General features: G+C 45.6%; 1 protein-coding gene across 3 annotated transcripts in view; it reads right to left on the bottom strand.

The window, feature by feature from the left end:
- wdfy3 (WD repeat and FYVE domain containing 3) overlaps nucleotides 1-27,565 on the bottom strand; it is a 66,831-nt gene that overhangs the window by 24,999 nt on the left and 14,267 nt on the right. For 2 of the 3 annotated variants that reach the window (XM_030105206.1, XM_030105205.1), the window contains exons 4-28: nucleotides 26,694-26,803; nucleotides 23,476-23,697; nucleotides 23,189-23,381; nucleotides 22,916-23,102; nucleotides 22,661-22,827; nucleotides 20,644-21,123; nucleotides 20,103-20,213; nucleotides 19,372-19,565; nucleotides 16,534-16,805; nucleotides 16,264-16,461; nucleotides 15,474-15,557; nucleotides 13,605-13,797; nucleotides 13,299-13,513; nucleotides 12,478-12,590; nucleotides 10,272-10,509; nucleotides 7,394-7,494; nucleotides 5,294-5,512; nucleotides 3,994-4,175; nucleotides 2,274-2,505; nucleotides 1,962-2,122; nucleotides 1,135-1,246; nucleotides 867-1,057; nucleotides 613-765; nucleotides 306-379; nucleotides 37-198 (exon numbers count right to left, since the gene is read on the bottom strand). In XM_030105206.1, coding sequence (XP_029961066.1) covers nucleotides 37-198; nucleotides 306-379; nucleotides 613-765; nucleotides 867-1,057; nucleotides 1,135-1,246; nucleotides 1,962-2,122; nucleotides 2,274-2,505; nucleotides 3,994-4,175; nucleotides 5,294-5,512; nucleotides 7,394-7,494; nucleotides 10,272-10,509; nucleotides 12,478-12,590; nucleotides 13,299-13,513; nucleotides 13,605-13,797; nucleotides 15,474-15,557; nucleotides 16,264-16,461; nucleotides 16,534-16,805; nucleotides 19,372-19,565; nucleotides 20,103-20,213; nucleotides 20,644-21,123; nucleotides 22,661-22,827; nucleotides 22,916-23,102; nucleotides 23,189-23,381; nucleotides 23,476-23,697; nucleotides 26,694-26,803 — 4,564 coding nt within the window. The remainder of the gene's footprint in view (nucleotides 1-36; nucleotides 199-305; nucleotides 380-612; nucleotides 766-866; nucleotides 1,058-1,134; nucleotides 1,247-1,961; nucleotides 2,123-2,273; nucleotides 2,506-3,993; nucleotides 4,176-5,293; nucleotides 5,513-7,393; nucleotides 7,495-10,271; nucleotides 10,510-12,477; nucleotides 12,591-13,298; nucleotides 13,514-13,604; nucleotides 13,798-15,473; nucleotides 15,558-16,263; nucleotides 16,462-16,533; nucleotides 16,806-19,371; nucleotides 19,566-20,102; nucleotides 20,214-20,643; nucleotides 21,124-22,660; nucleotides 22,828-22,915; nucleotides 23,103-23,188; nucleotides 23,382-23,475; nucleotides 23,698-26,693; nucleotides 26,804-27,565) is intronic. The other variant, XM_030105207.1, reaches the window with a different exon arrangement.

The raw sequence follows: 27,565 nt of genomic DNA, 5'->3' as shown, positions 1-27,565 counted from the left end.
TCATCAGATTATCATCCTCATGTTGTCCTGACTCACCGCAGCAGGTCGTACTGGTTGGGGAAGCCCTGCAGCAGCAGACTGAGCACGTTGCTGATGGCGGCCACAGTGGGCTGGGACAGCGAGGTGTCCCTCAGGGTCAGCAGCAGCCTCGGGATCAGCTGGAACTCCCGCAGTAACTTAGCGTTTTTAGCCGCCTCGCTGCATAAAACAGTCAAACAGAAAAAAAAAAAAAATAAAAAAAAAAAATACATTTAGCCTTAAATCTCCACGGCTGTAACAAAAACAACCCGGTCTCTGATACTTGCCTGGATTCTGTCAGCAGTTCGATGAAATGCTCAAACAGGGACAGATGGAGCTCGTAGGGAGCGTGGAGCCACACCTGAGGAGCAGCAGAAAAAGTAGACTTGAACCACTAAACAACTGCATTATAATCCATTAATAATTGCAACTATAAAGCTCTGTCTTTGTTTCAGTGCAAAAAAATATGAATATATTAAGTTTTAATATGTGGAAAATGTGAATATACAGTGGAAATCAACATAGAGACTAATCTAATCTCCGTCCGACGAGGCCTGACTGATGTGAAGGAGGCAAACCGAGCGGCCATCTCACCTCGAAGTCGCACAGCAGGTCCTGGAAGGCGGTGGAGTTGGGGATGATGGAGGTCTCGTGGCCGCTGTCCACCGTCCCCACCAGGGAGAAGGTGAGGTGGAGGATGTGGCTGTTGAGCAGTGAGCGCTTCTTCTTCAGCAGCATGGCCAGCAGCTGTGACACACAGGACGTTCCGGTGAAGATCAGGTCGAGGCGATCTCTAAACTGATCTAGTGAAACTCTGCTTCATTCCCGCCTTCGTTCCTCGTTCTCACCTGGTAGCCTTTGATGCGCTCCATCTCCTTACTGGCCAGCGGGTTGCTCTTAACCACGCACACCAAAGCCTTAACGGCGGCGTACAGCCCCTCCACGTCCGACGCCATGGCGACCAGGCCCAGGATGGCGGCGGCCCCGCCCACGTACTGCAGGCTTGAGGCCACAGGTTTGGGCACGAAGGCACGGACGCCTAAAGAATGAAAGATGTGTTTTGATTCTGTGATCCTCCGAGGCCGCTGTGGAAACGCAGAGTGCTGCAGAGTTTACCTAAATATCCGATGACGGCGGCGCCGACGGTCCGCGCCGGCCCGTTCAGGTGTCCCGCCGCGTTGTGGATGAGCTTGACTGGAGTGGCGTTCTCATGGGACGACACGGCGAGCTGGAGAGGACAAAGATGTTCAGCGAGGGGGTGCAGGTTAGCATTATACACACAAATCAATAAATCCAGTCAACACAATATAAGAATACAACATTTTCTGAGTTAAACTGCAGAAGACAGTTTCGTGAGAGTTCTTATTTATTATTTAAGCTGGACTTCAGCTGAGAGTCCGCTCCCGACCTGCTATTTGCCAAATTTAGCCGTGCAGCGGAGGGACAGAGAGGTTCCTTTTTTCATGGAGTTACATCAGTCAGCGGTGACGTTACATCAGCCGAACGCTGAGCTGCACCGACTTCAGTCACAACACAAACACGTCACCCTGCCTGACACTTATCACTGTTTCTTTACAAATGAGAAGATGACAGCAACGCCCTGTTCATCAGAGCAGAAGCTTCCTGTCTCTATTTAACGGTTGTGAGAAGGTTAATGGAGTCAACTAGGAACCAACTGTTGTGATGAAATCAGATGCAGCTCCATCAGAAAAGGTGTGAAATACATAAAAATTAGGGGATCATTTATGTTGTTGTTCTTTTAATTCATTTTTAATAGTTTGAGAGTCTCTCATTTTCTGTGTTATTCATAGTGTTATTCATATTCACAGAATTCATAGTAGAGGTATGAACCAATTGGCTTCAGCCTCATCTTTTTTCTGGTTAAGCAAAGTGTATTAACCCCCCTCGAAGCTCGTTTGTTCATTCTCCAACTCTTTCCTAACCTGCTTGGCGATGGCTTTGCTGTCCAGTTTGTTGTAGACCTTCCTGATCTTGGCCACGGTGAGGATGGAGGCGGAGAAGGCGTAGAGACTGAAGGACACCTTCTCCTCTGCTACCAGCACCACCGGAGAGGCCGGGGACACCTCCGCCTTTGAGTCTTTACCTGGAAGAAACAGAGAGGTGTAAAAAACTGAGGAGATAGCCGGACAAAACTGAAAGGAACAAAGTCCAATTGAAGAAAATCACAAGATTTCAGCTGGTAAAATGTAAAAGTGTTGCAAGAGTAGAGAAGCGGAGGTGTGACGGAGACTTACAGGGCAGGTAGACGGCCTGCGAGCTGCCCACGTAGTTGGGTCCCAGCTCGTAGATGGCGGCGACGCTGGCCGCGGGCAGGACCTCCTCCAGGAAGTGGCTGGGCCCCAGGCGCCACACCAGGCTGGAGATCTGGCGCTGGGCGGGCGGCGTCCCGATGTACGCGTACACCGTGCTCACCACGGGGGGGTTGGTGGAGCCGGAGCCGCCCGGACCGCTGTGGATGTAGTGCAGCTGGAGGAGGGAACACAGCGGTCAAAATATCTTCAATTTATGGCAAAAGTCACATTTTTTTAAATGGCCTTACTTACTCTCAAGATATAAAACTTTGATAACTGATTTGCATTTCTCCTATTTAAAGTGTAGTGAAAGTCTTCACCGCTGCTTCCTCCCATGAGCTCTCTGAGGATGAGGATGCTCCCTCTTCCTCACAGCATGACGCAGACTAACATCTGCATGCTGATGTGGCTTCAGGAGGTTTGTTTGCACTTTGGAGGGTATCTGATGAAAGAGATGCTGCACTAGGGAAGCACTGTATGAAGCCGATCAGCCCCAGAGGCAAAAACGTGACTGAATCCAATTTATTTGATTTTTTTTTTTTCTTTTTATTCTGAATGTGGGAGTTTTATTCATCTCAGTGTGTGTGATTCATGCTTGTGAGTGCCAGCTTCACCGTGCTGATGAGCTGAGCTAACAATTGCTGCCTCTCAAAAAAAAGATTTAATACGCCGCATAGAGTGTGAACATTGAAAAGCACTTGTCGGTACTTTACATGATTTAAAGAAAAACTTGTGTTATTCATGTTTGGAGAACACGATCTAGTGTTGAAATCATTATAAACAGACAAAACAAAAAAGTTTGACTGATCTGAACTGTGGCACATCAAGCTTTTCTTTTGTAAAATTTTGTTATATTTACAGTTCAGCCCTCCATCATGCAGTGAATTTTGACCAATGATGTGTTTTGATGAATTTTTAAAAAGCTTGAGTCCTGTTTTGTCTGGAGCTCCTTTGGGACTGTGGGGGACTACTGACTTCAGACTGCAGGTTTTGGGCTTTGTGTTGGATTTTCAGGCACTTTCTTTCTTAAATGTACTCAGAAAAACAAAAGAGAGCCTTTATGTGCACAAGGATTCACCTTTTGAATGCAGTTTGAACTGTGGGGGTGTCTCGTGTGGAAATCGCCGTACAACCGCGACTCATTGACCACAACGTCATCGTATCATTTCCTTTCCAGCTGATCTGGCCGACCCACAACACCCCGATGAGGGAAAGAAACCAACAGCCAGACAGACACGAGTCCGACGGCTTGCTTCCCGCTCGCTCGGCGCAGCCAGGAAATTAAGCTGCTGTTATCAGTGTCGCTGAGAGGAAGCTGCGCTGGCTGTCTGAGCCGCTTCCCAGATTCTGTCTCATCTCGGGGGGGAATCTGAAGTCACGAAACCACAGACCACATTCAGTTCTGCTGACGGCAGCGGCGCCGCACTGCTGTCTGAATCCTGCTTCACTGAAACGTTACTGAGGTTCTTCTTTCTCACACCACTGTGTTCTTGCTCCACCTCGCGTCTCTGACTTCAACGTGAAAATTTAGGGTGCGTTTTTCCGCTATTTTAGGCAGCAGATCCAACGTGGGCATCAAGACCAGCAGGGTGATCGCAGCCATAGAGCGCCGTGTCAAAACTCTGGTGGTTTGATAGAAACGTCCAGCGGTGTGCGGCGTTACCTTGACGGTGTTGATGAGCTGGCCGTCCAGGTACAGCGTGGCCATGCTGTTCTTCAGCATGCCTTTGCTCATGACCAGCACCAGGTGGTGCCACTGGCCCTCCGCGATCAGGTCGCCACAGCGGAAGCGGGCGCAGCAGGGCAGGATCTCGTAGAAGGAGGCTTCTTCACTCGACTCGTCGGCTGCTCGGAGGGAGGGGGGAGGAGGGGGGGGGGGCAACATGAGTGAGTCAGAGGGGTAAAAACATCAGCTGGGAGTGACTTCACCCTCTGTGGAAGCAGTGTTCAGCAGCCACTTACAGCCCAATTTCACTTAGTGACGGGTGAAACAGTGGAATAATCACATTTACATTTAAAGTATATAGATTTATTGTGCAGAGTATATTTGATGAAAACAATAAACATGAAAACAGAGTATATTTCTTTAAACAGAAACTGCTTTTTCATGTTGTCATTGAAATAATTTCATATCATTAACTTGTAAAAGCGGGGAAAAAATGTAATGTTTGAAAATTATTGTTTGTTTGACAAAATTCAGATATGATTGACTACGTGGAAACGCAACATACAGATCAAATGCAGAACACACTGATAACAGGACGCATTGAAAAGAAACGTTTCATGTGCACAAACAAAAATACTAAAAGTTACTGAAGTTTCACATAAACAATCCTGAAAAGAATGACAAATAACAGCAAATGAATTATCACTACAAAGGACTGCCTTAAGTTATTCAACAAAAACCAGAGGAAATCCCAAAATGAGATTGCTTTCTTCATCAGTCTAAAAAAATTCAGATGAGAGTTGTGTTTACGACCTGAATAAACTGTAAATGACTCAAAATGTGCTTCCTCTTTTCATTTCTCTGAAGCTTGTTTACTGTAAAACAAGGTGGAGGCAGCATCATGCCGTGCAGCTGCATAAGAAGATTGTGAGTCAGTTTAGAGAGCAACGTGTAACACTAATGAATTTGAGCTTAAAATAGATGCAAGTTAATATGTAGATAACTAGTGTTATTTCCTCATTTTTGGTTTCAGGCTATATTTACATGTTGTTGTTTTTTTTTACATGATCAGATAATACTGTTACACTAAAGCAGTGGTCTGTATAGTTTGATTCCACTGTAGTGAAGCTTGTTATGGTGTTTTTGCTGTACATTTTAGCTTCATTAGCATGCATTACTTCACTCCTGACGTGTGACAGTGTTACTCATGCCAGGTTTAGAGGTGCCGCTAATTATTTGGCTCAGAGGAGCCATCATCTGAAGTGACGGGCGGATCTCGTGGACGGGCGGGACTCACAGTAGGTCTGCAGCAGCTCCTCCTTGGTGGAGACGGTGAGCGAGCGGTCTTTGGCCGACAGCACCACGGACAGGCAGACGTAGTGCTGCTCCGACGAGGTGGCCCGGCGCACCACCGTCAGCAGCCGCACCGGGTGGGCCTGGGGGGCCGCGCTGAAGTGCTCCACGCAGAACCAGGTGGAGTAGCTGAGGCCGGACGGGGGAGGAAACAAGCGCTCACCTGGAGGGGAAGAAGAACAACGTCAGCGCGTCAGAGCGGCTCCCAGGAGAACATGGACTGGGAAACCTTTCTAGCCTGGTTATAATTAAACTTCTCAGGTATTGTTACAGTGATAACTCTCCACACTGGACTGGATAGTTGTCTTCAGCACACAGGACCATGACCAGATTAGACCTGGTCCACCAGGACAGAAAGAAGCTGACAAAGTGAAACAGTTAGTAAAAATTAACCGGAGGTGACACAATCACTTCTCGAGTGAATCGGTAGGCGGCTGCGGGATAAAGTCAGCAACAGATATGGGTCAGAAAGCAGAGGGAGAGGAAGAGATCGGAGGGAAGAGAAGGAGCGAGATGAGTGAGGTAAGGGAAAAGGGAGGGACGGTGACGGAGAATGGAGACAGATTGAGGACAGCTGAAAGGAGGAGGACGCACCGAAGGAGGGGGCAAACAGAACTGGGAGATGGAGATAAGAGACCAAACGGCCGGAGAATTGGGAAACGTGAATGACGGGGAGGATTGGGGAGGGAGGGGGGGCAGCGGGTTTATAAATAGCTTTGTGTGACTAGGCGAAGAAGACATGAGGAGAACAGTGTGGGGTGGATGAGTACACAGAGCAGATGACTGGGTAAACAGACGGAGGAACCCAATCCAAGCTGAGGACAAGGAGCCGCTAAAGGAAACCTTTGTTTTCCCACATATTCTTGTATGTTGAAAGTTTGTGTGCTGTCCATAGTAAAAAAAAAATCGGCTCTTCATTGGTGAAATGGTTAAAAAGCCATTTGTTCCACTGTTGTTGAAAGTATTGTCACGACTAGCAGAGCTATTTCCTATTTCACATATCTGTCAGTGGATTTCTGACAGTGTTTGGTCAATATGTCATTTCTCGGGGCTGGTGTCAAATAACAAGCCCTTGATACACGTGGGCAGGTGTTGAGCGCTCGGTGTTCGTAAGAGGCTGTTTTCCAGGGAAAATAAGGCAGTAAAGTCTCCTCTGGGAGTCAGTCAATAGAGAGGCTAATTCGGCTGGTTTCAGAGAGATGATGAGTCATGTTGCATGAATGCCAGTAGGAAAAAAAAAAGGATTTAAAAAAAGCTGTTAAACAAAAACAGCGACTCTCGTAATATGAAAAAATATCTGCTCGCAAAACCATACTGTGTCTCCTTTAAGACAGGAGATGAGAGAAGATAAGAGTCTAGCAGTGCTTCATAAATACTGAATTAGGCTACCGATTAGAAATTCACCCATAACATCAGAGATTCACTTTACCTCCTGCCTCTGGTTAAAAAGGTCTATCCTCTGAAAACCCTGAGGGTTAAAGCACGAGTGCATATCCAACAGATTTGTTTTTAACATATAGGAATGGCCAGTGCGTTCAACTAAACTACGAGTTTCCGTCTGTAGATGAACAGTGACATTAGTGGATACGAAAAAAGAAAAAAAAAAACCTCCAGGACAAAGCAGATTTCAGGTACTAAACATTTTGCTGGTTGCACGTGTGCGGTTAAAAATGAAACCTACACGGGGGGAAAAAGAGGCGGCAATGTGTTTCGTCCGCTTTACATATAGCAGTTTTGGCATATCTGTGGGCTAAAATAAAAGCAGGTGGGATGACTGGAAGGCTGTGAGGAGGAGAAAAAAAAGACCTGAATCTATTATTACTCATTCACTGCTTCAGTGAAAAAAAAAATATAACAACGGTGAGCTGTAATAGTTTCCAAAGCAACGCTGGCAAGTGCAAAATGTTCAACATGTGAGGTAAAGTTTCCCCCCTGGGATCATGTTAATAATGTTCGTTAGTGTCACTTTTTCAATGGAATTCCTGTCGCTGAAAAATAGAAACTCAACAATCCCAAAACTTTTCAAGCATCTAATCATCTGTACCTGTCCCCATCCCGCTCAGCACGGCGCCATCGCTGACCCCCGAGGCGTTGGTGTTGTTGGTGGGGGCGTTGTGAGGCGCCAGGCTGGGGAGAAACAGACACCTGTGGACATGGAGAAGATGGATTAACCACCTCAGAAAAAAATGAATACATAAATACAGCTGCAGCCAACACGGAATGGGATGTCAGCTTACATTAAAACTGAATTTTCAACTCCACCCCTCAGATCAGAGAAACTCCCCCCAACTCACAGAAGACAATATGCTAATTCTTCCAGACACAAAGGCTTTGGATTATAATATGGAAATTTGAGCTGCTCGCACTGACGGATTAGCTTTGTGCTGTCGAGGTGAAAGCACAAAAGGTCTCCGCTTAGCGCCGATGGAAATGATAGTGGCGTGAAGTATTATCAAAACAACAACAAGATGACTCCAGTTAGAGACAAAACAGAAAGGTCTGGATGCTTCAAGGAGCACAGAGAGCGGCGATCATTTCACTAAACTGCAAAGCATTTGACTTGTGCTGACTCACTGGCCCTCGATGGAGACGCCGTTTTCTCCTCTAATTATTCCGAAGACTCTGCTGCTCTGGGAAATTAACGCGGGGCTTTTTCACGTCGAGACACAAAAGAGCATCGAGGGAGCGAAGTGGAATCAATCACGAACACGACAGCCGTGATGACAGCTGAACAAATCACTGGAGCTGCATGTGTGAACCCAGCACTGAGCCACACCAGGAAGTATTTTCTTGGCTCACAATAGCAAACATTAAAAATGTCGCCGTGCATGGTAACCATCGGAGAGTTGTTTCTATGGTAACTGCTGCCACTCACAAAGAGAGGGGGAAGTTGTGGGGCAGAAAGGTACAACCAAGGATGCAGACTCAAGAAAACATGGTCAAGGGACTGAAACTACAGACCCAAGAAAAATCCTTCTCGACTGAAGGGGGAAACCAGTGAGCCTCCTCCACTCTGAGCTGTTTCTCGCATATAAACTAGCAACCTACTAAGGAAGGTTTTCATATGCTATGTGTTCAATAAAGGTTAATAAGGGCGACTCTCCCTTTGTGTTTTTACCTGACAGGAAGGTCAGAGGTCACAGTTAACTGGAGGACATCGTCCCAGACGTTGGCTGCGATTCAAGATATTTTTCAAGGACGAACACTCAAAGACACATACGTGTGTCACACTAACTACCACTCATTAGCATATCCAGCTTATATACTTGGATTCAAAACATGCTGGGATTTCAGCAGCGTGCCGTACGAACTGTTGAAGTGCTTTTTTATTCTTAAAACATAAAAAAAAAAAGTTTTGTTTTCTTCCAGTCTGAGAAGATAATCCAGACCCCGGGGACACGACTGGCTGAGAGTGTGTACGTACTGTATGCTGTGCATGAGAGTGTGTGTGTGTGTGTGTGTGTGTGTGTGTGTGTGTGTGTGTGTGTGTGTGTGAGGGAAAAGAGGAGATCTGTATGAGCTTCCTAACAGCAGCAGAAGCATCAATATTTCATGTTGACAGATGGGAGAGAAAAGTGTGTGTGTGCACAGGTTTAGCTGCCGATGTGGGGACCGTACACGTATCTGCACACTCACATGACGGGGACATGGATTACTTCTGAGGACCTAAAGGAAAGGAAACCCCCGAAAAAACAAAGAAAACAAACCCCTGTGACGCCCCTGAGGGGATTTCACAGGTTATGAGAAACCAATGAGGTGCGGCTGAAATCTAGGTCACGGTTCAGGAGCAAGGTGAAGTACCAAGGAGGAACATTTAAATCTAGATACACAATCTCGTGTGTGTGTGTGTGTGTGTGTGTGTGTGTGTGTGTGTGTGTGTGTGTGTGTGTGTGTGTGTGTGTGTGTGTGTGTGTGTGTTGAGCAGAAAAGTGGGCCAGTGCCTGGTTGCCAGCGTGATGCCGCTGTGCTGCATTTTCAGGAGAAACTCCATGTTCCATTCTGAGGCGACTGCTGCCACACGTCAGCCTTTTGAAAAACGCTCTCTCGCAGTGGAAACAGCGGAAAACGCAACTTTTCCGAAACGCTGCGACTGCGTATTGCGTTGTGCACAAACATTTTTCAACAATAGAAATATAATTTATTGGAAGACACCTCCAGACTTTTCAAATTCTCACAGATGTAACACATTAATATCTCCTATCATAGCCTCTAGCTTTGCTTGTTTACAATGAGCATTCGTAACACAATTCTCCAAAAGCAGAACATGGAAAGTTCCAAGGTCACACGGCACGAGGCACACGCCGCCTGGCCGCCACATTCACCGGTCACCCAGCAAGGCGGCGGCGGGGAGCGACACGCCCCGACAGCCGCAGCACAAAGAGCGCGGTGAGACATGAAAGGCGGAAAATAAGCCTATTTGTATGCGCAGCCCCACGACTGGAGGCAAACAGCAGTGTCCTGCTGAGAGGCCGTGAACAGAGGGGGAAAAGAAAAAAAAACAAACAAACACATAACCTGTTTCAATGGAGGGTAAAAAAAATAAGATGGCACCCTGAGGTGTGACAGGAAAACTGATCTGCAAAGAGATTCAGAGGAAAGTACTGTCACCATCTGTTGAGCCAACCGGGCTTGAAAAAGACTGAGGAGAATCCTCAAACGCCGCTCATTAGAAGAGTCAGTCGTCGGAATAAATGAACTTCAATGAAAAATGATAAAAAGCTACGTTAAGTGAGGAGAACTGTGTCTATCAGTGATAATGACAGCAGAGACATAGAAACAGGCTCATTCAGCTGTTCATTTTGAGAGACGATAAGATTCCCATGTAAAAATACGTTTACCAAAACCCAATCAGTTTGTCCAGAAGTTTGTTTAGAAGGAGTTCAAATCGGCCATCGGGAAAGAAACATGAAAAACCGACTCACCCGAAGCCCTCCAGCGACGTGTCGAACTCCACGAACGCCGGCGTGACGGCCGATCCGTGCAGGCGGATGTCGTGAGGCGTCGTCATGGAAACCAGGCACTTGACCCGGGTGAGGGGTACGGTGCTGCCCTCGGCCGAGCGCACCAGGCTGCGGCTGATGCGGTACTGTCCGTTCTCCTCGGCCGGCGTGGCGAAGACGCTGTCGGGGCCGAAGCCCTCCATGGACATGGTCATACTGTCTGTAGGGGGGCAGGAAGGACCCGGTCACATCCAGGGAGTAAAGCCAAAATCAAAACAGTTTAACTGCAAAAGTAGGGATTGCAAACATTTGGAAATTGATCCACGTATACACGCCCAAAACTTCATCGATTAGTCCGAGGTGTAAATTCTCTGGTAAACTACTGTAAAAATCGATGGTTTCATTCATGCAGCAGACCTCAGACGACGCTGGATCTTTTAAAACAGGATATTTAAAGCCTGAGAGGATAAATCTCCCTTCAAACATCTCAAACATTTATTTAAATTTAGTTTCTAAGAAATAAAATAATCTTGAGCTTGTTTTGTGCTTTACTCAAAATTTAAGTTGATCCTTTGTATATAATATGCTGTAACAGCAAAAACTTTACTCAAATTCACTTCTTTTTATGATTTTTGGTCAAAAACAAGGAACAACTGATGCTGGGAAAAGAAGAACGAGGTAAAAACCAGCTTTAAATACAAGGATGAAAATCAACAGAACTGGGGTTTCTTTAATCTGTGGTAAATTTATCCAAATAGAGACGTACCAATTTTTAAAAGCTGATGATTAATATTCATTACATGTGTTTGAGATTTGAAAAATTGAGCATAAATGCACCTGAATTTGACAGAAATCTGAGTGAAAATCTGAATAAAGGTGGGCATACACTGAGAAAATTCTTGCATTTGGAAATAGGCCGAAAATCACCTCTGAACTGACAGCTGGGTCAGAGTGATGCTAAATCAGCAGTCATTGCTCCAGATGTGGGATTGGAACCTCAGACTCACACAGTCAGGCTGATTTAACATTGTGCAGCAGAAAGCATGAACACCGGGCTCGCACACCACCAACACCAGAAAACACACCAGCATCCTCTGTGCTGTAAGAGATGCTGCGTGTGAAGAGCAGTAATTAGCAGGGATTTAATATCCATCCTCAGCTGGGAGGAGGCACAGTGAGTAATTAAAGCGAGCTGAGGAGCCCCGAAAATTACAGACATTAGCAGCTGCTAATGGAAAACAAACCACTTGTGGTAGATCTACAGTCACCAGTCCACCCATGTTGAAACTGGGAGAACACCAAGATTTAGGGATTATCGAAAGAACTTTTTTTCGTGTGTGTGATTGTGCAAAGGTCTATGTGAGGAGATTTGTTTCTGAATAAATGTATTTACATGATGAAACATGTTAATAAGTTTTGATCCATGTGGTAGTCTGACACCTGCAGTGAATGACTTGCTATGGATTATTTCCTGTGTCGTACCTGCAGTGGATTATCAGATGTGCACTACCTGCTGTGGATTACCTTGATTTTCTTTGCCTGGATAGACTCAAAACACATATGTTGTTTCATGCTTGAAAGACTGAAAATTGTTCCTAATCCTGAGAATTATACGAGTCGCTGTTTGAAAATGGAAATCTCACATCTGCTACAGTGACTTTGCGATCTTTTGCTTTTCCTCACGGAGCAGATCCCATCACTTCCTCCAGGTAATTACAGGAGAGGAAGCTCCTCCACCAGAGGATTTGTCCCCCCTGAAAATTGCATCAAGATCGATGCTGCAATTTGAAGCTTTTAGAGGAGAGGGAAAGTTTCTCTCAGGAGGAAACCAGCATCAACGAATAAAGACGGGAATGAATCCCAGGTGACGTTATCAGCTGAGGGGCCGCGTTGGGCCGAGCGCTTCAATTCTCAGCTATTGAAATGTGACAGGTTGACTTCTGCAGAGGCCGTTGTTTTGACCTGCTGAGTTTTACAGATGAGTAAAGCTCGGACGAACCAAAATGTGGACTGAACCAACCAAACAACTTCAAAACAGCCTCAAGCTCTAATGCAGTGTTTTATTACATGTAGGTGGACCCCCGATGTCCTGTCATTTCAAAAAGAACCATGACGACCTGACATCCTCTCATCGTATCAAACCAAGCAGCAGGAAAAAAATCTGAGTGAGGACTGTTTGCCGTCTTACTTCTCATCTCGGCGTCGTAGCTGAGCGAGCTGGGTTTGTGGACCCGGTACTGCTTCAGGAGCTTCTTGTCCCAGGCGCCGCAGTTCAGAGGGTTTCCCAGACGCAAGAACTCCCTGAGGAGGACCAGAGAGGAGAGGACGCAGATTAGCAGCAGTTAAAATGCACCAATGAAGAAAAATGTAGTCGTAGCCCGTTGGTGAGCTGTTCGTTGTTTTTGTAATGAAACCACATAAATGTGTTTATACACTGTGAAAGTTTTGCTTTTTCACTCGTGTAAACAGGGTCTTCTTCGAAAGCCACAAGTCATTGACTCGGTCATTAAAGAGTAAATCACCCATCACTGTCAGAGGTGTTTGAGAATCCCTGACATGGATGAGTGGCAGGTGAGTAACTTGAAAGCAGTGACAGTGACGGAGGCGGAATAATGGGGGAGGGGCTGACTGACAGATATGGATATGTTGCCCTGCAGCACAATTACTGGGAGAGAATGTGAGGCGGCCGGGTCGCATTTCCATATGAAAACGCGCGACCACGTGCATGTCAAGTAACTTCGACCTCCCCCCCGCCGCCCCTTCCGCTCATCACACTTAACCAGTCAAGCGGGAAATGAGACTCGCCTCATTCTGCATGAATATGCAGAGGAGCTTCACACACTGAAACCTGTCAAAGCAGAATGAATTCAGAACGCCGAAACCAAGGAGGCACCACACCTCTGTGCTCTCCAGGAAATTCTGAGAACATCAAAGTCTTTTTATGACGTATTTTATCTTCGAAGTTGTGTTGATGTGTGGATATAAAGGTAAGTGGGTTAGGGTTAGTACCTGAGTGCCATTGGCTGCAGGGCCTGCGAGGCCAGCCTCTCAAAGATCCTCTGCAGCGGCGGGTGCAGCGGGTGGTCCTCGTCGCCCAGGGCGTGACTGCAGCGCTGCAGCAGCCGCTGGTGGAGGGAGGCCTCGCACAGAACCTGCTGGTTCCTCTCGCTGTTCACCAGCAGCTGCAGGTTGTTGGCCACGGCCAGCTGAAGGTCCAAGGCATGCTGGGAAGAGACAGAAGGGAGGAGGGAGAAAACAGTTTATCTAAGCACATGACAGATATATGTGAAGATGTAATCCTGTAATGAGGCTCACCTCCGGCTGGCTGTCGGAGGACACGGAGGGCAGCAGGTCCAGCATGGCCAGGACGGCCCCCGGGTGGATGACCACCATGTCGGACGAGGACGAGGAGGACGAGGCGGGGTGAGAGGCGTTGGCCAGGTGGAGCTTGAGGTCGGTCATGGCTTTGACCGGGGCGGGGGGGCCCGACGTACCGTAGTAACCATGTCTGAGAGGACAGAGAGGGGGAGAGAGAGGTCAATAAAATATTTTGCGCATCTTAGTGCATTAAAAAGTTAAAAAAAAGAATCCTTTTGTAAGATGTTTTTCCAATGCAATAATTTACTCATTGGCTCACAAATTCCCCCCTGAACACAGTGAAGAAACAACTCTTCAAGTTATTCTTCTACCTTATTAAAAGTTAATCTGGTCCACAATCCAGAACAAAATAGCATTTACAGTGTCAGCAATCTAAATTACTGAGTAACAAATCCCCCCCCCCCCTTCAGAGATACAGGCCTGTAAGCCAGAGTCAGCGAAAAACCCACTGCCAGCTTTGGGTATTTTAAAGAATAATTGCTTCGTTCAAGGTCATGGAAGCTGGAGGATCTTTACATTTCCATCATGTGCAGTAGGAAGTCTGCTGCATGCTTTAAAAAAAAAAGTCAGCTCTGCTGAGTCAGCAAGTATGGGTGCAGGAGAAATTCAGGCGAAGTTTATACGTTTTCCAGTGAAGTGAAAACGCACAACGATGCTTTTGCTTCACTTGAAATATCATTAGAATAGGGCCTCAACGTGAAAACATTTGAATCTGAATGAAAGGTAGGTATTCGTGTTGGGACTGCATGAAAATACATTTGTGTGTTTGTGACATTTTACATATTTGGTGGAGACTTTCTTGCATCTTTGAATCTAAGATTTTTATAAAACACATTACAATATGATTCTGTCTTGTGGCAAAAGTTATTTGAAAAATTAGCTACTGACTTGAGCATGTCTGAAACACTTGAATTGACATTATTCTGGAAATGAATTCAAAATTTCTATTTGGTTAATTTAAATGAAGAACAGACATTTGAATTCAATCAGGTGGAGAAAAAAAATAATAGAAACTTTTCACAGACTACATAAATATAAACCTGCCAACAATGTGTGAAGTTATGAAAGTGCTGTTAAATGCTTCTATTGAAATGCACAAACAATATGGAGAAGCTTTTTATCCATAACTGTCAAATCAGTTTCAGCCTCATGAATACAGATGAAAAAAGTCTTGGAGCCGATTCACACGATAAAATGTGAATATTTGAAGGCGATTCACACCAAATTGAGACCTTCACAACTATTTTCACATCTGTAGAAAAAATTCAAAACATCAATAGAGAGCAGGTTTAGTCGAAAATAAGTAAAAAGGAGAAAGAAACAGATGGAAAGAAGCTGATGAGGGCTAAAATGCCAACTTTAGACTGAGAGTAGTGGCGTGGGAAAGTCTTTAGCGGGCATCTATTCTGGCACTTTCTGTCACATAGATACTGTTACAGTGCTGGATGTTCATAGAAAATGAGGACAAACAGTGAGGTTAAACACATGTTGACATTCCCCCCGAGGGGACGGCTCATGTTCCAGGAGATTTAATTTAACTGATCCACAAAACATAGCGCCATCTAGTTTTCCAAAAAAAAAAAAGCTTCCGAAAATGTGACGCTGTTTCCCTCCTTAGATTTTTGCTTTTAAGCTTAAAATTTGTACCTTTCTGCATCTAAAACCCGAGTAGAAAAAAGTCCTGCTCATACTTTGAGGAAACCAGCGGACTCTAACTTCCTCCCCAGCTTACAGAAAAACACACTTCCCCCCTGCAGCTCCGTGCAGAGGCTGAGGATGGTGGGTGAGGGTGAGGAAGGTAGCTACCTCTTCCTGGTGAGTGCCGGCGTGCCCCACGGGGAGGGCAGCGAGGTCTCGTGAGTCAGGCAGGGAGGCACGTGCTCGGCACGGCTGCACGGCAGCACACACACACACACACACACACGCACACGCACACAATATAAAAAAAGACACACAGAAAGAGGCATTCGACCCATAAATGTCCAAAAAAACAAAAGAAGAAGACACACGCAGCCGTGCAGACGGGCCACACCGAGGAGGAAGAGCCAGACAGCCCCACAGGTTAGAAGGAAAACACAGAGAGAGAAGAAGGAAGGGAGATGTTAGTGGAAAGCTGACAGAAGAAAACTGATCAGAGCTCCAGCTGGGACAGACACACAGCGGCAGGGACACACCAGCTTCCCACAAACAACAAGTCATCACAGTACATTTCCTCTGCAGGTCTGATTGCACAGTACTACTGTGAGGCACGTGCACAGGGACTGAAGACGTGAGGCAAAAAAAGAGAAATCTGACAGGAGTGTGTGAAAAATCACAATTCTATGAGGTGCAGTCAGGTCACGTCAAGAAAATACAGTTGTTTTCCATCATTCCGCACATTTTTCTCTGTGTTTTGAAGGATTTACTGAATGGTTTACTCCAAAAAAAAAAAAAAAAAAATCCACTTTATTCATACATTTTTCTGTTAATCCTGACTCCTCACGGGACTACTTCTTTGTTAATGATCTCCTGCCTCCTCTTTTCTCTATTCGGGGGTAAAATCTGATCTGAGCTGACCTGCAACAGATTCGCGGACATGTCTTGTGAGTTCACGGACCTGTCGAAGGAGTCGGTGGCCATCTTGTACAGGTAGATGAAGAGCTTGCTGCAGTGTTTGAGGGTGGGACACACGCTGTCCCCCGCACAGCCTCCGGGGGCCGCCTCGTCCTCCAGCAGCCTCTGGAACGGCTGTGCGTTGGAGGGGAACACGCTGGTGGCTCCCAGCTTCTTGGTGTCTGAGAAACAGCCCAGCAGCCTGCGGGACGGAAAGCAAAAAATTAATCTACAAAACACGACGACAACGGAATCAAGCAATCGTCAACCTCACCTCACGGCGTCGGCCAGCTTCTCGTACTGGATCTCGGTGCGGAAGAAGTGCGAGTTGGCCGGCTCGTAGCGCATGGCGGCGGTGAGCGTGCAGAAGACCGTGTGCAGGAGCTCGAACACCTGGTTCTGGTTGACGCGCTCCCAGCCGTGGCGCGGCGGCTGGCACAGCGAGCGCTCCATCGCCACCAGCAGCGAGGTCACGTACACGAAGCCGCCCACCTTCCGGAACACGGTGCGGGTCCGGTGGCTCTCTCTCAGTACCACCAGCAGAGCCTGAGAGAGGGAAAACACCCCCGGTCAGAATCACCAGAGATCTGAAAGAATCAGTGTCATACCATGCAAGGCCCCGACATGTTTTCATCTTTTTTGATGGCATTGATTCCTTTGCTGATAACAGCATCATATTTTGTTTTGTGTGATTACTTGAACTATGAGGACTGATGAGCATGACATGAAGGCTGGTGTTTTTAGATTTCTAAATGACTTTATGATGGTTTTGTACTTTTAACCATTGGGACCATCACAATCTGACCAGAGGACTATCATGCTTTTTTTTTTTGAATGTTTGCACTATGGAGGGGCTCTTCAACAGCTGTTGTTATGAAGGTTACACTAATACAAGTTTTCATCTTTTCACCGTTTGATTCTTTAACGGTCTTGATTACTTTGCTTTCAAATGGTTCCATGTGTTGTTTCGTGTGATCATTTGGAACTATGGAGGACTGATGACCATGACATGAAGGTTTGTTGTGTTTGTAGATTTACAAATGGCTTTGTAGTTTAAACTATCAGGACAATCACATTCTGATCCATCCACAGAATTATACTGCTTTTTGAAACATAGTGCTTATAATATCACTACTTTTATAAGAATGAACCAGAAACTGTTTTCGAGTACCAGTTCTCAGTAACATACCCAATGCTGGGAATTCTACTTCTAGTGTTTGCTTGAGCAGAAACTGAGGCAGCTTCCTTTTCATGACTTAAACTCACTTTTTCACATGACTTCCATTCCAAGTACAATTTTTGGTGTCAGTTGTTTGTTAGCACCTCGTTCACTTGGTATTCTAACTCATTCTTCTCCTGCACTGACACATTTATGAGCCCCCTGTGGTTCTGTTGCCTCAACGCACCGACTGCTTCTTCCTCCCACGTTTTTTTTTTTTTTTCCCCAAGATTTTATGATACACATTTGCAAGAAACTGAAAGTAAAACATCAAACTGTAACCTACATACAGAGTGAGAGAATCTAAACACAGCCCGGAGGCAGAGAGGCAGGGTGACAGGCAAAGTTTTTAATTGGCAGCAGAAAAAGTGGAGGAAACGCTGGAGGTCGGTGACAGATGAAACATGTGAGTGACAGAGCTGAAGTGCTGCGTTGCCAGGGAAAATCAGGCTCTGGTACCACGGGGGGATTTTTAAAATGTTCTTTTCCAAAATGATAATTTTTTTCAAAACTTCAATTATTGAAACAAGGAATGAGGAAAAACCATCCACCTTGTCATTAATGACGTCTCGTGTGCTGAACATATGCCTGCAGCTTCTCTGCAGAACATTTAATATTACATTGACTAAAATGGGCCCAACGGTCAAGAGTTTAGACTGACAAAAGCCTGGCGGTGCCGTGGAAACAGGCTGCAGGAGCATTACGCATGGAGGTATCCAAACGGGAAGAAAATATGAAAACGAGTCCCCACAGAAGCTATTCTGCCAGCAGATGTTTAATGACTTAACAACAAATTGGATTATTTCGGACGATGATGGACTACTCTGCTTGAAATGTGAAGCTGTGATGTTGGTGGCATTTTGCTGGATTACATGAAAGATTCTCATTGTAATTAATGAGCAGAATTTAGATCCTGTGGATCACATCGCCTGAAAACAGACCAAATGTTTTCCAACACATCTTGCTCCCAGAGACACTGAGATTTATTAGACATGAGAAATTAGTCAAATGAATGTTACCAGAAAGTCAATGCAACATAAACCCGAGAAGATAAAATCATTTCACTTAAATAATATTTTATCTTTTTCTATTACATTATAATGTTAATCCCAGATTACTAAAAGTGGAAAAAAAATGCTGAGTTAATCCGTCTGACGCCGACTGAAGGCGCAAGAATTACCTCGTCTGAAGAACTGCGATCTGAAAATGCAATTATGCTACAGAAAATGAACCGGCTTCTCATTGTGTGTGTGAGTGTGAGTGTGTGTGTGTGTGTGTGTGTGTGTGTGTGTGTGTGTGAGTGTGTGTGTTCTTGTATTTCTATCCTTGTCGGGGCCAAATGTCCCCACAAGGATAGCAAAACGTGGAACGACGTGCCTTGTGGGGACCTTTTTCCGGTCCTAAGTAGGAGAAACAGTGTTTTCTTGACCATGTTGTTGTTACTGAAAAAAGTAAAAGTGCAAAAACATTTCTTTAGGGTTAGGCTTTGTTGTGGTGTGGGTTAGGGTTAGGGTTAGGGTCAGGGTTAGGGGCTAGACATGAATGGGAGTCAATGGACGGTCCCCACAAGGATAGAAATACAAGACTATGCGTGTGTGTGTGTGTGTGTGTGTGTGTGTCTTCATGTGCATCACATTCTCAGTGCTCCTGGTCTGAAGGCAATTACAGTACGCAGGGCTTCAAATGCATATTGATTTTTGAAATTACAGACCTTCCTTTCCTGAAGCTTCTCTCTAAAACTCCCTGTCACGGTTTTGCAGCCTCTGATTTCGCTCTTATCAGCCCCCTTGGTTACAAATATTGTGTTATATTTTTCATTAAAACGAAATAATCAGACATGTAATAACCAGGAAGAGTTTGGAAGTGAAGGACAGAAGCGGTTTTCCTGGATACCTTCAGTATGTCCGTCTTCAGCTGCAGTTCGCTGGACGGCGCAGAGTGCATGAGTCCCAGCAGCGTCCCCATGTCGTCGTCTCCGCTGGGCGACAGGATGAGCTGCTGGATGATGAGCAGGGCGTGCTCCCGGCACTGCCGGTACTTCACTATGTTGTGGACGCAACGAGCGCCGCCAAACTCTCTGAAGAGAGCTGGAGAGGAGAGAAGGCAACAAGAAACACTGAAAAGAGCACAAACCGTGTAAAATGGAGCTGATTTATTCCAGAGGTCTGCCACATGAGGCTCTTCAGTCCCTCTGGGCTTCCAGAAGCTTTCAGACAATCATTTGTTATTTGATTTTTATCCTAATTTTATTTTATTAGTAATTCTTTTGCTTACTTGATTTACTGTCAAAAAGACTTGAAACCAGTAAAAAACACAGGAACAAGTTTGTGCTGTTGGCTGTTTTAGTATTGAAACCTCATGCACATGCATGCAGAAAACAACGTGCTATAATAATGGTAAGCACATCGTACAAACAGACGTTTTTTTGTATTTTAGTTTGATCCATTTGTTCCAATAACTTTACAATTGTCAAATTACCTCCATTCGAAAAGAGAATGCTTCCATATCAACTTGTGTGGCAACACAATTTGTATGCACTGCAAAACACTTTAATTTATTCATGATTCATTTATCCCCTTTCATTTCTGTGTGGACGCATTTGCCAAGTGTGTGTGTGTGTTTACCAGCATTAGTGTTTGTGGTGTTGGAGCCCTGCAGCAGCACAGTCAGTGTCTCCATCACCAGCCAGGCCAACTGTTTCTGCTCCTCTGCTACTGTGTTGTTTTTACAGTCGGCTAAATATAGAAGGAAGACAGACAGAAAGAGAGGAGAGGTCAATGAGCACGATCAGGACTGCATTACAAACACAGAGAGAGTAAACAGTACAGAAAACGCAAGAAGAGGAAAAAAAAGAGAAAAAAGAATGAACTAATCGAGAAACAGATTTATTTCATATTAATGTTGAGAACTCAAGGTTTGAGCGACCTTGGCCTTTAAGCTGCAGCCATTGGAGCTTAATCAGATCATCTCGGAGTGACAGCGAACATGTGTGCTGACTTGGAAGAGATTCTCTCCGGCTTGCTGCCAATATTCCGTTAATGAGCGGACACAAGGTCAAAGTCACCTCCGCGGTGGACGCTGGGCCACCCGACGCTACAGTCACCTCAATATGTGCATTAAACACACAGAAGGTGCGTCAGAGCGAGAGAGAGAGAGAGAGCTCACCTTGGTCGTTGTTGTGCGGTTGCTGCTGCGTCGCCGGGTCCTTGAGCAAGGCGGCGTACTTGTGCAGCAGGTTGACCAGCACCTCCAGCAGGCCCACCTCGCGCAGCACGTCGCTGAACACCGGGTCGTGCCTGGCGAGCTTCAGCAGCGTCTGCACGGCCGTGATGCTGCAGGCGTGCGACGTGCTGGACTTGAGCAGCACGCTGACGCTGAACAGCTCCTTGCACGGCACGTAGTTGAGGGTGAAGACCACGAACTCCAGCAGCTCGAAGTACTTGGACTGGGCCTCCGGGAGCTTGGCCACGCGCTCGGCGAACTGCGACAGGGTGTGCTGCGACTCCAGGATGAAGTAGTTGGCCGGCTCGGCGGCGTAGACGTTCCCGATGGCGTCCAGCAGCATGCAGGCCAGGCGGCTGGTCTTGGCCCGCAGGAAGGCGTTCTGCAGCACGGCGAAGGCCTGGATGTTCCGCACCGTGTGGCCTGGAGAACGCAGAAGAAAACATCTGGCATTTAGCATGCTCCACGCCTCAAACAGTCCCAAAGCTGGACCATCCTGGTGTATTTAGGACTATGGAGGACTGCTCCAGGGCTTTGGTGATAGCTTTCGATGTTAGCACGATAAGCTCCCTTCTCTCTGCTTCTTTTTTAAATATTTTTTAAATGAATCACACTGAAGATTCAAGAACGTTTCATTGCTTCTCAGAAATGTCAAAAATACACAGTAATATAAAAAAAAAAAACCTTGAAAGCAACTTGTAAAAAGGTGTACTCATTCCATATTTTTTATATCTCTACAACAATAAAGTCGAATCAAATAAAGCAGTCTCACCATAAAGCATTAAAGTCGATCAAGGAAAAGTTGTAAAAGCACATTAAAGATGTCTGTTAAACATAAACTACATAACACAGGATCTGAGCTCCGGTCTGCGCTTGAGAATAAAAGATGAAACCATGAACTGTGACTCACAGAGGGGAGCACGTTAAAGAAAGGCCAGGTTGAAATGTGCGACGGTGAGAGCAGACTAATTAGCCCGACGTGACGAGCTAATGATGTGTGAAAGCAGACCCTTCCAGCGTGATGGCTTCTGGAGAGGACTGAGCACACAGCTGGAAGGGTCATTACGAGGGTAAACATGAGCGTGAGCGTGGATGTGTCAGAAAACAGCGACTGACCACGGTGAGGGCAGAGGGATGAAGGGTTTCTGGGTCACGGTAAAGTGTGCAGCGGTTCAAACTATCAACAGCTATCAAAGCTATAAAAGATGTCATGGAATAACTTTTCCTTCTCAACTACATTATCATTCACCCAGATCTAAATTAACCCAGGAGTGACACCGTAACAAACAATAACATAACAATTTTGACCTTTTCCAGTGTAATAAAGATCGAAGATTTTTATGGTCACTTCAAAAAAACTAAACAATGACATTTAGTTTGACACTTGTATTCGCAGCATTAGATATGAAACATGGGCTAAAAAAAAATAAATAAATACAATACAATAATTGAAATATACACGAAAAATAAACCATAGAAAAAGTGGCCCAGAGCTGTTAACATTCTATAATCAAAGTCATATTTCATTTCTTAAAGATATTCCACCGACCATGAATATTGCACTCGTAGGCCCTGATGTGAATATTGCACTGATGCGTCATGAGACGTTGTCATTTGATGACGGAAGAACTCATATATAAGTGCAAGAAGATATTTGATTGATTCTGAACAAAAAAAACATCTAATAATAAAATAAATTCTTATATAATTGAATTACTAGAAGTTGGGAAAAAAAGCTGAATCACATAAGTTTCAGGATTTTTTTGTTGGCTGATTTTTAAATTGATTGCTTTGTTCAAAGGTAAAAAAAAAAAAAAAAAATTAGAGTAGATGTCTGTAGACATCACCATTAAACCTTTCCATGTGGTCTGGTGTTAAAGTGAACTAAAAGAAAAATAAAAAATCGTCAGAATCAAAGAATTGCTATTTAAAACTCAGTTTAGACCTGTAACCCGCGTACCTTTCCCGGAGGGCTGTGGCAGGATGAACCCCGGCAGCAGGAACGGGGCTCCGGTGGTGAGGCCGGCCGGCTTCAGCTCCATCACTCCGTACGTGGACAGACAGGTGACCAGGTTCACCAGGTCCTTCAGTGCATCCTTGGATTCGTCCTCTTTGGCCTGCTCCAGCCTGGACCCACGAGACGAGGGTTAACGCTCAGGAGAAGTCCCAGAATGAAGAAGCAGACGCGCTGTGGGGATGAGGAGTGGAGGGGTACCTGAGCATGAGGTCGCAGAGGAAGGCGTAACCCTGACACATTCGGAAATCGTCCAGCAGGGTCTGGGACACGTCGCTGGAGTCTTTGAGGAAGCAGGAGAGGCCGGCGAACATCTCCACAATCTCCAGAGGCGAGAGGTCGTCGGACTGCTGCATGTTCTGCACGCACGTGGCCAAACACTCCTTCTCTGTGGACGGAGGTGAGGCAGGATGTGAGATGTGGGATTTCAATGCCGAGGTGCGCTCAGTGACGAGCCGGCGTGTGCGCACGCACCGTGGATGTACTTGACCACGTTGACGCTGAGGCCGTGTCTGGAGATGGTGGTCAGCACCTCGCCGGCGCTCCTCCTCCAGGGCAGGTTGTGGGGGGGGCACCAGGAGGTGATGGCACTGAAGAGCAGCTGGAGGTCGTCCTTCTGGGCCAGCTCCTCGGCCGGGGACACGAAGGTGCAGAGCTTCACCAGGATCTACAGGGACAGTTCAGGGGGGTTTACTTGGCGGATCATCTGGTGACCGATACCTGCGGCAGGAAAAAAAAAAAAAACTTTTCTGTATTTTTACCTGCACGAAGACTTTCTGGAGCAGCGCCCTGCGGTCGGCCAGCGGCAGCTCGGGCTGGGGGTGGCCCTGGCCGGCCGTCTTCTCCTGGTTGGGCGCCGGTTGGGGCGGCGGTGGAGGGGGGGCTGCCGGGGCTTCCACCATGTGCGGCAGGTCGAAGAACAAGTAGAGGCATTTAACCAGAGTGGACGGCACAGACATGGTCGTCATGCAGTCCACCGTTTTCTGGTGAGGAAAGAAACAAACAAACAAAAGTGAATCATGAAATTTAAACTTACAAACCTTCAGCGTAAAGTACTTTTAACACCCATTAATTATCTTAACCCATCGTGCGAACGGAACCTTACAGTCTTTAAAAAAAAAGAAGAAGAAGAAGAAGAAGAAGAAGAAGAAAAGAACCAGGCTTGAAGAGCGTGCGTTACAACAGAGTCTGGACTTGTTTTAAAGTCTGGACTTCAATCAGGAAGACTATTTGATTATTTTTGATTAGTTTATTTTTCAGTTGGGCTCTGTTGCCATTTGCGCTATGAGAGGATGTTAAAAGGCTAAAGAGAAGGAAGAATGAGGCTCGTTATGAGTGACAGTACGATACAGCTGTGAACTGTTACACAATATAAAAGAGGAATGAAAAAAGGGACATTTTACTGGAGAAATGCCAGGAGCATCTGAGAAACAATTTGCATGTGTGAAACAGGGAGAGAATGATCTGCAATCAATTTTCCGTTTTACTGACCCATAACAGATACAAACGGAATGAAGAACTGAAGTTGAGACGCTGAGGAGTAAATTCCAGTATTGTAAGAATATGTATTATTTCAGCCTCAGCCTGCTGTGCAGTGAGAATCTGAGTGTGTCACTTTGGTAAATGGTTGTTTGGTGGTGTTATGAATCATATCTGAGACTCTGAGAGGTCAGAGGAAGGGCAGAGATGCTTTTTAAGACCCGAAGTGGGTGTTTGAACGTCACAGTGTGTGTGTGCGTGCGTGTGTGAGTGCGTGTGGAAATAGATGGGGTTGGTGCTCACTGAGGTGAACGATTCAGATAATCAAGCGCTGCCTCTTGCACGCCACTGACAAATTACCCTTCACACACACACTCACTCATAAAAGACAAGAACCGCACAGACACACACCCACCCATATAAGACAACACACACACACAGAGTGTCTGGATGTGGTGACCCTCCCATTTGCTCCATGACATAGTGGAGATGGACTCCACAAACACACACACACACACACACACACACACACACACACACACACACACACACACACACACAGACTTACTTTCGACTGACACTTTGCTCTTGTTTTTTATTGCTTGATTGTATTCAATGTTTGTGTTTTTATGATCGCTCATGAACAGCTGTTTGTTTTAGTTCTGTCTTGTTTTCTCGACTGGCAACATACAACACTTTGGGTTTTTTTCTTGCACTGACCTTAACCTGACCCAGTTCCAGGCTGTGTCTGCTCTGAGGTTGCCAAAATTGTATTTTCGCATGTCCAATATAAATCATAATAGAAGACCTACTGGAATAAACAAAATCCTACATTTTACCACTTAAAAAGATCCAAACAGAACACTTTTTTTTTTTTTAATAAAGATTTGTAATGAATCACTTAATTCTTTTGGCGCATGTGGGTGCACGGGTGGGAGGACGTGTCTTTTATGAGACAGAAGTGGGGGAGGGCTCCAGGGAAAAAAGCCTTGGAACCACAGGTCGAGAGGAACCACATTTCTGATGAAAACATGACATATTCTGAACCTTTCAATTGAAAATCAACAGATTCAACAAGCTTGCAATCATGCTAAAATTTCTCATCTTTATATCACTCTCAGCAGAAACTCCAGCAGCCCAGAAGAGTAAAACTCCATCAGATCCTCCAGCTCTGAGCTGTGAGTTCATTTTCAGCTCCATAAAAACTGTCAGAGTTGTTAAATCCTTGGTGTCCAGGACTTGTGTCGGATACCGGTTTAACAACGACTCCTGAGGTTCCTCCAAAAGAAAAGCAATTAAAACCGAAGAGCTCCAGTAAATCTGGTGAGGCCTTAAAGACATGTAAAGATCGAGTCCGTGTCCTTCCCATAAACACTCCAGTCAGTCTGGATTACACACTGTCAGGATCCTGAGAGGAAGGTGGATTTAAAGATGAGGAGAAATTTAAACCACGTTAAAATGACCTTTTCAAAAGAACACAGAACACTGTTGTTGCGTTTTGCCATATTTACTATTCAATTCTGCATCAGTACTACAAATAAAACCCCACAGAGCTGCACAAAAAGGCCTCCAGATGTCTGGTTCCACTCATTCGCCGTGTGCACATGGTGCAGCTGTGTTTTAACAGGAGTGAGTCAAAAGCAGAACGAGATGGGAGGAGGGCTGATCACATGTCTGCAGATTTTGGTGAGTTTCTGCTGAGCGGCGGAGCGGAAGAGGGAGCCAGACAAAGCAGCTGACAGCGGCGGACACCGCAAGACCTCCAGAGGAATGCAGGCCGAAGGGTTCAGAGGAGCACGAGTGCACACAGACGGAAAGCTCCACAGCTCCGTGCACCCTGAGACTCAGACGTGACACGGGGGGAGCTTTTTAAAAACCGCCATCTGTTTCTTTCTCTGGTCGTGCTCTCCAGGTACAATAGCTGCCAGCAACGTGGTGAGGCTGGTGTCAAATTACAGGAGGCTTTTCTACTCTGTGCTCAGGTTTCTAGGAAGTGACATGACATCATGGGAAAACTGGGCTGAGCGTTCCAGGTCAGACAACAGTAAAGATGTTCTCCAGCTCCATATTGTTGAGGAGAATGAAAACTTGACGCTGCGTTTCATTCACTGGAGGTTGGAGCTGAAGCCAGCAGACTTCAGGGAAAAAGCCAGGATGCATCATGTAAAGCAGATGACTGTGTTTAAGGAGAACATGCTGACACGGGTCAGACTCAAGTTTCTTGGCTCTCTCTCCCTCTCTCTCTTTCTTTGCTATTTACTGCTGGGACATCAAAGAGGGGGAAAATGCAAATGGGTCAAATCCATCCTGAAAGCTGACAAAGCTCTTTTTTTTTTCTCTAAACCTTTTTACAGCCTCCTACTATTTATTTCCACATCTCCGTACTCGTGTCTGAAGGCAATTCTTCGAGGATGCAAGAGAAATTAAGTCCACACGCAGAAGACTCAAATCCAGACGTCTTCTTTTTTCTTTCTTTGCTTTTATTTTTTTTTTAACTGACCTGTCCTGAAGAAGCCAGCAGGTTGATGGTCGTCAGAAGCATCCAGCCGCGGCTCGCCTCCTCACTCTGGTTTACCTCCAGAAACTGGACGATGGCTCGGCTGGCGGCCTCTGAAGAAGCAAATACACACACACACACACACACACACACACACACACACACACACACGTCAGGTAGACAGAAAACCAAGCTTTCTTTGGCAAACAGAGGATGCTGCTGAGACAACGCTGGTAAACCATGTGGATCAGAAAACAGAAAACATAATGGAAAGACGTATTCCAAAGAAAATGTCATTTCAAGAGTTGACATGGGAATTATTGTCAGGAAGTTCATTTATGTTACTTTGCTGTTTGGTGTTTTTGAAATATATTTCAAATCCTGGCTCAGTTCACTTGCCTTCAATACATTTCCAGTCTTGTGTTCACAGTTTTACTGTCATTAATAGTTTGTCAATCATCTGAGAAGAACTTCAAAATGCACAAGCCTGCACGAAAGGTGGTATTCACAAAGACTGATGGAGTATTTAATTTCTTTATTGATGATAAGTCAATTTATGACAACAAACAAGACAAAGGGTGAAGTTAAGAAAGTTAAGGACTTTTTTTTTTTTTTTAAATCAGTGCTGTATTCGCTCCAGGTGAGCAGTGTGTGATGGCAGCTTTGAAGAGAAGAGAGGCTGCTGCTTCACCTGCACTGAAAACGCACCTTTCATGTCAGATTAAAGAGACACTGCATTGGAAACTCCCTCAGACTGACAACAAACATCAACACTCAGCGTCTCGCTCCTGCATTGTTTAGTCGCTTGTGATTCCCTCTGTCTCGTCCTTTCTCTCATTCACTGCAGATTCCTTATAAGAGATATCATTGATCAA

This window comes from Salarias fasciatus, chromosome 12 (genome assembly GCF_902148845.1).
Source record: "Salarias fasciatus chromosome 12, fSalaFa1.1, whole genome shotgun sequence".
NCBI lineage: Eukaryota > Metazoa > Chordata > Actinopteri > Blenniiformes > Blenniidae > Salarias > Salarias fasciatus.
The sequence above is the reverse complement of the archived record's forward strand: the minus strand, read 5'-3'. Positions and strand labels throughout refer to the sequence as shown.